Raw genomic sequence first — 12,430 nt, forward strand, 5'->3', positions numbered from 1 at the left:
AGACACACACCGCCATGCAGGAGATCAGAGACGACAAGGAGGAAGATGCAGGCATGATTCCATCAGCCCAAATTTAAGACATTTCCAGAAAATTCCATGAAGTCTCAGAATTTGTGGAAATAAATTACACAAAAAAAGTGTTGACAGGTCGGGCTATCACTCAATATGATGACATCTGCCTTATGCATTTCTGGCGGATTGTCAAAAGTTCGTTTTCGTTTTATATTTATTGTGTAGTAACCTAATGTTACTATGTATTTGTTTCATGTTCTGATGCTCTATTATGATTTATTAAAAAAATATATCATACTATCCGGGGCTTGGAACAGATTAGCGCATTTACATTAAAAAGGCGTCTCCACTTACAAATGTTTCAGGTAAACTACTCTCAGAACGGATTAAATTGTAAATTGAGGTACCACTGTATTTCAGAGTAACATGTTACCTTTCGGTGTATGTAATCTGGGGAGTATCTGAATTACTTTTTAAATTAAGTAACTCGTAATAGTAGGCGATTAATTTCTTTGCGTAAAGCACCCAACACCGCCCGCTATACAGTAGTCACCCTCATGACGACCTCATGGTTGTTGGCGTGATTGTTGTGCCTTGTCCTGTTTAAGAGTCTCTGGATCATATTTCTGACGAAGGAAAACCTTGAACGTTGCCTCGGATCCTGCCCGTTTTCTATGACTTCCGGGGGATTGTATTCGTCATCGGTTCCTTTAATGCCGGACCTGGTCGAGTCTTTTGTTTTCTCGTAATTCAGAACCCTCCATTTCTGGTTCACCGTATGCCAGCGCTTTAAAATTCGGTAAACAGCTGGCCCTTCTCGGATAAGAAGCCCTGTGCATAAAGAACAAAGAGTAGGAGTGTAGCAAAGAGGGTTAAATACTTTTTACAGAATTGTAATCCGTCATTGGAGTTGCATAAAGGCCTAGCTTATTAAAAGCCGTCAAGATTTGCAAGCGTCTGCACTTTTTATCTTCAATGTATGTATTCAAGTAGGAATACGCATAACCCTGCGGGTTGGAAGATTTTTAACTAAATCAAAAAGACGCATTCAAGTTGAAATTGTTAAGACTGATTAAACAATATTATTAGTTAAGGAAAATACAATTGCAATACATGAAAGGAATATCAATTCAAAAGATACTCATTTGTGAATGTTAATGTATTTTGGGAGAGTGATATTAGTTAATCAAGTGCACACTACAAAATAATATAATTTAAAGTATTAATTTTCTTATTTTGATATATTTTTAAACATTTTTGTACTGTTAAAATTGTGTGTGTGTGTGTGTGTGTGTGTGTGTGTGTGTGTGTGTGTTCTCTTACCGGAAAATATTGCCAATTTTTGTAACTGTATTATTTATTTCTTATATTTTGAATGTATTTTTGTGTACATTCTTTTCTGCAGTTTATTTTTTGTGATGAAAGACTTAAGACTAATACTTAAAATTAGTAAAATTATATGATCTGAATATGGTACTTAATTTGTGTATTATTTCATGACTTTAAAACACATTAAACATATTAAATAATAATTTGATTAAAGAACATTTTAAAATGAGAAAAATTAAATACCAACAGGTTGAATTGGATTGTTTCCCCACTTTTCCATCAATATCAAAATAGTGAAAAGAAATTCATTCTAATAGTCTCTATCTTATGTTACCTTCTATTCTAAAAGATACAATGTTTAATATATGAAAATATATATCTTTTAATTATTCCCCTTTTTTAAAAATATCCCCAACCAAAAAATGCTTTGTGCAAGTTGTGGGGGCTTAGCTTTAAAAATACACCAGGACAAGAATCACACAACACAATAAAAATATCTTGCTTATGTATAGAAATTGTAAATATTTTCTTTCTACATTCTTATTTTTGAATAATGTTTCCAATGTTATTGCACATTCTTTTTGAGACATTTACAACTTAGGTCAGTCTAAATGACTAATTTATGCACATCGCCTTTCATTCTAATAGTCTCTATCTTATGTTACCTTTCTTGTCTTTTATTTTATTATTATCCTTGAGTTCCACGTCTAATTTCGCTGTAAGCAATGCACCCTATGATGTTCTCAACGACAATACAGAAGATTCTCTTCTATTCTAAAAGATTGAGAACTATGGGTGGTTGGATCGATCCAAATTGAGCGAGTACTTGGATCGGATCGATAATATTGTCTTGGGATCGACAAAGTCTTCCCATTTTAACTATCACTATGAATGTTTTTAGGAAGATTATACATTACAACTTACACATTTGATCCAATGTGTCTACACTTCATTTGCACCTAAGACTTTATTTTCAAAATATTGCGCAACTGAAGGTATAGTTGTCATTTTAGTAACACTGCTGCTTTTTTTGGTTTGACTCTTTTGACTTTTTTACTTTTGCGTAAACCTAGCTGAATTCGTACATGTTGAGGCAGAAATCCAGTTCCAAAAACGTTGCATAAGAGTATCTGTTGTGCCGTACCTATACAAACAAAGTCCATGAAAGCGTACATGCAGTGTAATATCTGGAAGATATAATCTTGCCGCTGGAATATGGCCAAGGGACTCACAATTGACCATGTGAGCCAACCCAAACTGGCCATAAGGCACAAGGAGCCCAGGAGGATGGCTGCAATCTTTATTTTTTCTACCATGTTCAGGGTGATGGATTTCCACTGCGTAAACAAATGAGGAAGATGAGCGAGGTCAGAATATTTCTGTCTTAGTCAGCGTGGAAATAAAATACTTTTCATACACAAAATGCAATTAACAACATATGAAAAAAATCCCATCCACGGAACAGTTCTGAGGTCTTGGGTTCAAATCCTGCTGACAGGCTTCCTGTACAGAGTTTGCATGTTCTCCCTGTGCTTGCGGGGCTTTCCTCCGGGCACACCGGTTTCCCCCCACATTCCAAAGACATGTATGTCAGGTTAACTGGCTGGTCCAAATTGTCCCGAGGTGTGAATGAGCGAGTGAGTTATCTGTCTCCATGTGCCCTGCGACAGGCAGGCAACCAGTTCAGGGTTTCCCCTGCCCAATTCCCAAAGATGCCTGGGATGGGCTCCAGCAGCTCCACAACCATAGTGTGGATAAGTGGTACAGAAAATTGATTGAAATAGAAGGAATATTGTTTCTATGATTATTTCTCAATGGTCATAAAGACCTGTAAGACCGGAATCATGTGATGTCATGTGAATTGAATTTTGTCCATGAATACTTATTAAATGATTCCAAATTGTCTGTCAGCTTCTATTCAATGCTTCTCCCTCGGTTGCACTTCTTCCAGATGTGTGCTTTCATATTTAAGCATTTAACCAATCACATTTCACCCATTACTTGTTGCCAGAGGCAGAAGTCTACCCGGAGGTCTTACCCATGAGCTCTGCAGGTCGTGAGACATTAACATCAGTGCAGATTAGCCAATCATATTTGGAGTTGGTCAAGTCAAGTCAAGTCAAATTTATTTATATAGCCCTTAATCACAAAAATGTCTCAAAGGACTGCACAGGATTACAGTTACAAAATTACACAATTACCTGATCTTAAACTAGCAAACCAGCATGCGGGCAAGGAAAAACTCCCCCCTTGGTGGGGCCAAGGCCTGCTGGCAGGCCTTAAGAAACATCACTAGTTTCACAAACAATTATTGGCTAAGGGGCGGTAACGGAGGTATGACAACAAAAGCGTGTAGAAAAAAATCCCACTGCCTCTGTCGAACAGACTTTTTCGGTCCTAATTTTAAAAAAAAAAACGTATGCCAGAAATAAGACAGGACAAGCTCGACTTTCAGAATTAGCTTCGATGGTGATAGAAAAGAACTTCTTGATAGAACTAAAACACACGGAATATGTTTGATTGAACAACTGAAATGTTCTGGAGGAAAGGATTTTGTGCACAAATAAAAAACGATTTTGGGTGAAAATTTGGCTATATTCCTAAATAGTATTGCAAATAATGAGAATATATCCGTCATAGCTGTAGTAAATGTTTTATAGTCATGAAATAGTTATTAAAGGATGGATTTATTTAGCTTACTGAAGGCACAGGTGTGAAATGCATGGTCCGCCACAATTCATGTTAGGTACCTGCAGGGGGTTCTTAGTGCAGACAGAAAAGACCCGGTACTTGCAGCGGCAGAGCTCACAGCTCCAGGAGCCCGTTTCTCCCATCCAGCGGACCAGGCAAGCCTGGTGAGAGTAGCGTACCGAGCCGTCACATCGGCAGGGGCTCAACAGCTCCCCCTGTGAAATAAAATGGCACTGCATGACTCATTGACGTTAATTTGTTCTTTCGCATTTCTATTTTGGGGATTTAGTTAGATCCGCGGTAGATTTGTTTGGCGCTTAAATGTTGGAACATTAAGAAGTGACCTGAGATCAGGTGCACAGCACTTTCACTATTACACAAACGAGTTGAAGAAATAATCGAAACAGAATGATCGACGAAAAGACTGCCTCACAAAATACAAAACAATCTTACACTATATATTTTTTTTCAAAAGTGTTTATTTATGTAGTTTAACATGTTAGATTGTATGTTGTTGATTGATTGTACGTTCACTGTAGAAGGAAAAAATACATGCAAATATAATTAAGTAGAATAATACATTTTCTTATTCAAATTATTCGTTCATTTTCTTTATTAAATTATTGTTGGTAATATACTGATTAAAGGGATAACTACAAACCTGTATTTTTTCATTTTCTCCTTTTATACTTCCTTTTTTTCTTAACTTCTTTATACAACAATAAAGATTCGTAATATAATGCATCAAAGCAAGTGAGCCGTTTGAGAGACGGCTCTCTTTAATGAGTTGAGCCCAAAAAGCCGGTTCTCTAAAATGAGACGGACTTCCTTTCACTACATATCTACCACATGAAATCCGAGGCTGCAGACGCATGAGCACAGTAGCATAAAACCGCTCGCTTAGTTTGCAACGAAAAAAAACGATACTGAGATAGAGGCTACCGCGGCGAACTTGTTTGACTTGATTGATTTGCGGTTTCGTGATAGTCGTTGTATACCGGATGGTACCCACAATTGACAAATTTGTGTTTTTCCGTACAGATTTTCTTGTACGTCGTACACGTCTTAAAATGCATAATTAACGTACTTTGTACGGCAAAAATGTACAGGTTGACAGGTATGGGCGTGCCTCCTGTGGAAAGCCGGGAAGCCCGGGGACCTGTTCTGGGAATAGCTCACCAGTTCAGGGTCATTGTGATTTTCTAGTTAGAATATTTTTTAAGTGGTTGACAGAGTCTATTTAAGTCCACTTCAAACAATTTACCAGGCATAGTAACAACTTAGTAATAACATGACTACGATGTTGCCTTAGAAATGCATACAAAACTAGGTGCCCTTTGCTCTAATTTGTAAGAAAAAGTAGCTTTCAGCTTGAAAAAGTTTGGAGACCCCTGGCCTATTGGCACTGTGCTTCCCTCAGTAGGTCTGTCTAATGATTGCAGACTTATAGTTAGTTAAAAAAAGGGACCAAACACTATAACGTTTTCATTAGATGCTTTTAAATGTTTGTAACGTATGCTTCAAATGGTTCTGTTTGGGTTTTGGAGGGTGTGGGATGAGGAGGAGAAAAACGTATGAGTAACAAAACTCAGCCTCTGGTACAATGCTGCCCTCTGCCGATCACTAATAATTATAGACCTACAAGTTAGAAAAATGAACAAATAATTGATAAGTTTTGATTTGATTTTGTTTTTTGTTTTATGTTTTAATATTTTGGAAAAGTAACCGGCATACAAGAAATGCATTTAAAAGGTATTTAACAGTGAAGGGTTCGAAATTAATATCCATTTTGTTTTGTCTTTTTATCCCGCGTTTTGAATTTGATTCCATGCATTTCAATCCAATGTAGATATACAGATAACGTCATATTTGTCACGGTTGTGATAAATTCTAAATGAAATTAAATCAGTGGTCAACAAGATTTGGTTTATTTTGGTTAATTAAAAATCTTACACACTTTTCTACTTTCATATATCTGATTCAACATACCTGTCAAACTCCACGGCTCCATGCCCTTACAAAATGTCGTATTTTCCCTTACAAAACATGTTAGATTGTATATGTGTCTCGTTATATCATATATATTGTTAATTAACATTTTGTTGTGAGATCCTGAGTTGCTCGACATGAATGAGGTTTATTATAAAAAAAAAGTTCAAAAATGAAGTAGCTTGGACGTTCACTGTAGAAGGAATAAATACATGCAAATAGAATTAAGTAGAATAATACATTTTCTTATTCAAATTATGAATTCATTTTCTGCATTAGATTATTGTTGGTAATATACTGATTAAAGGGATAACCACAAACCTGTCATTTTTCATTTTGTCCTTTTATACTTCCTCTTTTTCTTAACTTCTTTATACAACATAATAATTCGTAACATAATACATCAAAGCAAGTGAGCCGTTTGACAGCCGGCTCTTTAATGAGTTAAGCCGAAAAAGCCGGTCCTGTAAAAAGAGACGGACTTCCTTTCACTACATCAAATCGCTCGCTTCATTTGCAACGAAAAAACGATACCGAGACTAAGGCTTCCGCGACGAACTCGTTTGACTTGATTGATTTGCTGTTTTGTCATAGTGGGTGTATACCGGATGGTACCCATAATTGATAAATTTGCGTTTTTCCGTACATATTTACTCGTACGTCGTACACGTCTTAAAATGCATAATAAACGTACTTTGTTTGGCAAAACCGTACAGGTTGACATGTATTGGTTCAATCAGATTTCTCAATTTTTTTTCCAGACTAATATTATACTGATTTTGAGTAGCCATCAATACTGATACCATATCGAGAAACCATGAGTACACATAATTCCATTTTCTCAACAAAGAAATTACTTATGCTTTTGAAGAAGAAAAAAATTATTTTCCTTTCATCTTTTCATCTTTTATTTAATGACAATTTAACATTCCTTTAATTCCAGATTCTTGATGGTCAAACGAGCTCTTAGAAATCAGCCTAAGCTGGTATCGGTGACCAGAAGGTATAATCACCGATATCAATGCTCACAAATCAATTAATAAGTGTTAATGTCATTTGTTTTTATGTATAAGCCTTTGAAATCAATTTTGTCTTAAATGCATTGAAAATATCAAATTTCAAAAATAAAAGCAGTGTTTGATGAATTAATGTCGGATTGCAAAAAGGAAAACCAAGAATATATTGATCACTGGATTCTTTCTTTTTGACCCTTTCTTACCTTATCTGGGCCTTGGAAGCAGATCCTACACTGTGGGGTGCGCATCCCACTCTCTGCAAGACTGTAAAGGGAGACAGTGTCCACCTGCAGGGGCTTGGCCTTATTACCTGACGTCTGCTGGACCTCATCTTTCTCTTCCTCTTCCTCCTCCATCACCCGCTCTTCAGGCTCCTCCTCCTCTACCTCTTCCATCACCCCGTTCTCCCTCTCTTCCTCCTTATCTCCTTCCTCTTTGTCGTCCTCATCCCTCAGGCAGGAGGTGGTGGGCGGTGGTAGAGGGCAGCCTCCAACGACCCCCGTCATGCTGGGGTCGGTATCGGTCCACCCCTCCTGCTTGATTCGGAGCACAGTAACTTGGTTGTTGTTAGTCAGGTGACATTATCTTGCGGTTACTCCAGATTTTTCTTTAAAGAGACAGTGTTTATTATTTATCGCCCCCTATAGGTAAAAATAAACAATACTTTTGAAAAAAAATATTGATTTGAAGAAAATAGGCAAAAGTGCATGAACTATCCCATAAACTTGCTTATTTAAATCACTAGATCCATAAATTTGCGTTCATCCTTCTACCCATCCAACTCTGATAATGATAACGAAAAAATGTTTTCATCGTCCTGTTTCGACTATAAGATGTGTAGTGAAATACTTCAGGGTTTTTTCCTAATAAAATGTGGTGTAACATTTTGTTTATCTGTGTCACGGTTGACGATTGAGCGCATAGTAATTCTACTATGTCTTAATATGGTTGGGTATAAACTCATGCTGTATATTCCGTTGATATAGTCATCAGTGGATTAATGGTTATTCGGTTTCATCAGGTCAATGTTGAAAGCTCCACAGATGAATAATGTTTTGTTTCAGCCCAATTTGTTAGTTTCCAGACTTTGGCCTGGTTATCTGTATGCACAACTGATTATAATATTATTTCTCTTTATTTCGTTTATAATTTCTAACGTTAGGCATTCAAGTAAATGATTGGTTACATGAAAAGTTTTGTATCATTTTAAAATAGAATCATCCTATTTACATAGTTTAAATTATGATTATAGTCATTTAAAACTGGAGGATCAATTAGACCCAGACAACCATCTCCTATCATATATCTCAAATAACTGCAAGTATTATACCGAAAATGGCTGTAGTAATAGTGTTAAATCTAAAGGGAAATTTTCAAATTGTGCGATATTGTAACAATATTGGTAGGGTGAAAAAACCCCCCCTTATTTTTTTTTTTTAGATCGATCTCGTCTTGCCCATTTCCGCTCTAATTTAGATCGTCTCCGTCACTGGTAGCAGACGATAAAATCATTGTAGATTGCTGATATTGTCGTGGTACACTAGCCAATGTTATCCTAGGTAAAGCATTTATTTTTTTGCGCCTGTTGCAACATTGTCAATGAAACATTATATAATTTATATCATAGAATACAATATTATATCTGTTTCTATATATTTCAGGCCTAAGTATTATGATCAAAGAATAAACCAGTTAGGTTCAGGTCGGCACAAAAAAAATGGAAATCTCCCGAAGGCGCATATGCTGAATGGATTAAAAGTCTTAATTTCTTGTTCCGTGTTCCATTAAAATGTAATTAGTGGTTTCTATGGTCTAAAGAACCATTTTAAAATGCGTGGACAAATGCAAAATGTAGGGAGAAACAAATCACACATCTTATTGGGCTAGCCTTTCGTCTCCACTGCTGATCCTCTTCTGCCATCTTCTTGGAGGAGCACAATATCTCATTTATGTCTGCTGACAAATGAGTGAGTGAGCTAGTGTTTTTTTGTAAGAGTTTGAGGCAAGGGTGTGTCATTTCACCTTGGCTGTTCAATTTGTATATAGAGTGGTGCAGTGGAGCAGGGAGAGCAGGTATAGTGTGTGAGGGTGGGTTGCATGGAAGTCAGCTGTTGTTTGTAGATGACACTGCTTTGGTGGATGACTCTGCTGCAGGACTGAGAACTTTGGTAGAGTTTGATTGAGATAGTAAGAGAAGTAAGCTTAAGGTGAATGCAGACAAAAGTAAGGTCTAGGGTGTTCAGGAGGTGGTGAGGTATATGCATTTTACATTTTGTTGAATGCTGTAAAGTTGCAGGACATAGATGGGATATGGGTTCATATGTGGCAGCAGGTGGTGGAGAATGTGAAGAAAAGGTGGGTGAAGGGTAATGGGTTTGCTGAAGGGATTGTTCAAATATAGAGCTCTGTGAATGTATGCAAAGCGAGCATTGTATGAAGACGCAGTGGTACCAACAGTGATGTATGGCCCAGAGGCGTGGGTTTGAGAATAAATGAGCATAATAGGTTCAATGTCTTTGAAATTAGATGTTTGCGTAGTATGTGTGAAGTGACACAACTGCATAGGTTAAGGAATGAGGAAGTAAGGACAAGAACTGGTGTGGTGGGAGAGCTTGCTGAGAGGGTTAATGAAAATGGTCTGAGATGGTTTGCACATATGGAAAGAAAGAATGAAGGCTCTTTGACTAAAAGAGTATGTAGTATGCGAGTATGTGAGTATGTGAGTGTGTTCTTGTTGATTCTAGCCACCTTCCACTAGGGCACAGGTGTCAAACAGGCGGCCCGCGGGCCAAATCAGGCCCCTAAGGGGTTGAATCCGGCCCGCGAGACAACACTCAGAGAAGCGCAAGAGAAAAACAAGCTGCAGGTTGAAATATGTCAACTTGATGTTGCCAAAGCCAGGTGCCTCTCACAAAGACACTTTACTTGTATATATTTATCCCTCTCTCTCTCTCTCTCTCTCTTTCTTTTCCACCCCTTTTCTCCCACTCTGTCTCTGTCTCTTTCACTCTGTGTCTCTTTTTTTCTCTTCCTTTGTTGCTCTTTGTCTCTTTCTCTCTCTGTGTCTTTTAACCTCTTTTGCTCTAACTTCCTTTTTTTCATTTTCTCTCTTTTCTCTTTCTCTCTTCATACCCTTCGTGGTTTCTTTTCTCTTTTCTCTCCTTCTGCCTTTCTATTTCTCTTTGGATTTCTTTCTTCCTCTCTCTTTCTTTTCCCCCTCTCTCACGACTTTTCATCTTTTGTTTCTAACGCTCTCTTCTTCTCTTCTTTCTTTGTCCTGCCCTCTCTCCTTTTCTCTCCCTCTTTCTCTTACTTCTTTCTCTTTTTCTTTCTCTTTAATCTACTAGTCCGGCTCCCGACAGAGTGTTTGTTCTATCGTGTGGCCCCCGAGTTAAAATGAGTTTGACACCCCTGCACTAGGGGATATGGCTTCAAGTCATGTTTATTTGTATAGCCCTTAATCACAAAGAGTCTCAAAGGGCTGCACAAACCACAGATTATTGCAAACTACGGACTATTATTACACCATCCCCTTAGCTAAAAAAAATTCTGACTTATTGAAAGCTATGCTCCCGGATTCACAGGTAGCTTAAGTGAAGATTTTGTATACACACACACACATTATATATATATATTCATTATTTTCCTAATTCCTAACTAACACTCCTGGCATAAACAAACAATGGTCTGATTACCATTGCCATAAAATCATTGGATTTAATTTATTAAAAAGTATTCAAATCCATTTTCATATTTATATATCATATTTTACATATTTTTTTCATTTAAGATAAATATTCACTCCTAGTAATGAATAAAAATGTTTTGGATTTCAAGTCCTGGACATTGCAGTCTTTTTAACAGCATGATAAAATGGTTAGTGCGTATGCGGCACAGTTTTAAGGTCTTGGGAACCTCTTGTGTGGGTTCAAATCCAGCTATCGGACTTACTGTGCGGAGTTTGTATGTTCTCCCCGTGCTTGCGTGGGTTTCCTCCCACATTCCAAAAACATGCATTTCAGGTTAATTGGCCGGTCCATCTTGTCCCTAGGTGTGACTGAGTGACTTGTCTGTCTCAGTGTGCCCTGCGACTGGCTGGCAACCAGTTCAGGGTGTCCCCTGCCCACTGCCCGATGATTGCTGGGATGGGCTCCAGCACCCCCGCGACCCTACTGTGGATAAGCGGTGTAGCTAATGATGAAATAAAATGATAAATGACTATGCAGGAATTTATTTAGTGGTTAAACTTATTCTTATAAATATTATTTTAACAGTATGGTCTGTATTTTTTCAAATTATCTTTGTTTTCATTCTACATAATCTGTCTTGCTGTGAGTAAATAGGTACCGTGTTGTGTTTGCAAGGTTTATTATTGCTTAATAAGGGGAATTCCAATCATTAAACAAGGAAGAAATTACCTGAAGTTGCCAGGTATGGTGTCTTATGGTGAGAAAATATATTGTATTGTTATCGCCAACATAGTTTTGCTTTATAAATTTGTTCTCAAAGATTTGGGTGTATGTTTTGTCTTGTTTTCCCAGTCTGTCCTTTGAGATTTTTGCATTCACCTGTATTCATTAGCCCATTGTAAATCAGCTCTCACAGCTATCCCTCATTGTACCGTCAATTACTTCGATAAATCCATTTTTATTTTTCGTTTAGTGACAGTTGTAACTAAGTATTTATTATCAAACTCCGCCTCTCGCAATGCGGGTCCACCATGATCGATAATGCAAAGCAGTACACAAATCTAATGAGCTACAATTATTTATCCTTACCGATCCAGTGGAGGACATTGTGTAATTTTTGGATGTTCCCTGCCGGTTGCCAGTAGCTGCATCCCACCAAAATGATGCTATAGTTTCTATGAAGCGATTCATAAAACAGCTTGCGACTACTCACGTGATGTCATTGAGTGCAGGCCCTGCATCTTGATGATGTGTCCTTTTTGTGTATAAATCAAAGAGTGACACTATGTCATTAAATAATGTTTTGCATGCTGCAACTTCCGTAACATAGATGTAAGTTTCGGGGTAAACTAGTATCAAAGGAAGAGCTGATATAATGATAAGTCAATGATCTTCCTTCAGAATGTGATCAATAATCTCTTATACTACATTTTTTCTGAAGAATGTTTAAGATAACGGAGGTTATTTAAAAGCAAGTGATTTGAAAGGCTGCGCTAAAAGGTTCAGACGGGAAATTTGTATTAATAATAAAATCACCCGTGATAGAAATATAAGTGAGAGAAAAATCATTTGGAGATGGTGCATAATGAAAACATCATCTTTTACATTCAATCAATTTTAAACTAAAAAGAGTTGGTAAATGTGAGTCTTTTCTAATTGTAGCTACTTAGTTTTTATTTTTAGAATAGGAACAGGTCCTTTTGA

General features: G+C 37.2%; 1 protein-coding gene across 3 annotated transcripts; it reads right to left on the minus strand.

Annotated features, from left to right (window-relative positions):
- Window positions 1-221: 221 nt before the first annotated feature.
- On the minus strand, window positions 222-11,914 carry LOC148364502 (E3 ubiquitin-protein ligase MARCHF9-like). 3 transcript variants are annotated; one of them, XM_088338608.1, is made up of 5 exons: window positions 11,816-11,914; window positions 7,241-7,570; window positions 4,092-4,247; window positions 2,486-2,678; window positions 222-843 (listed from the first exon to the last, which is right to left on the minus strand). In XM_088338608.1, the coding sequence occupies exons 1-5, from the start codon at window positions 11,831-11,833 to the stop codon at window positions 551-553; spliced, it is 990 nt and encodes a 329-aa protein (XP_088194734.1). In that variant the 5' UTR covers window positions 11,834-11,914; the 3' UTR covers window positions 222-550. The 3 variants fall into 3 exon arrangements, with proteins under 3 accessions (XP_088194734.1, XP_088194732.1, XP_088194735.1); XM_088338606.1 differs by having other exon boundaries at window positions 7,241-7,573; window positions 11,816-11,897; XM_088338609.1 differs by having other exon boundaries at window positions 7,241-7,644; window positions 11,816-11,886.
- Window positions 11,915-12,430: the final 516 nt, after the last annotated feature.

This window comes from Urocampus carinirostris, chromosome 6, assembly GCF_059441175.1.
Source record: "Urocampus carinirostris isolate Australia breed hairy pipefish chromosome 6, RoL_Ucar_1.0, whole genome shotgun sequence".
Taxonomy (NCBI): Eukaryota; Metazoa; Chordata; class Actinopteri; order Syngnathiformes; family Syngnathidae; genus Urocampus; species Urocampus carinirostris.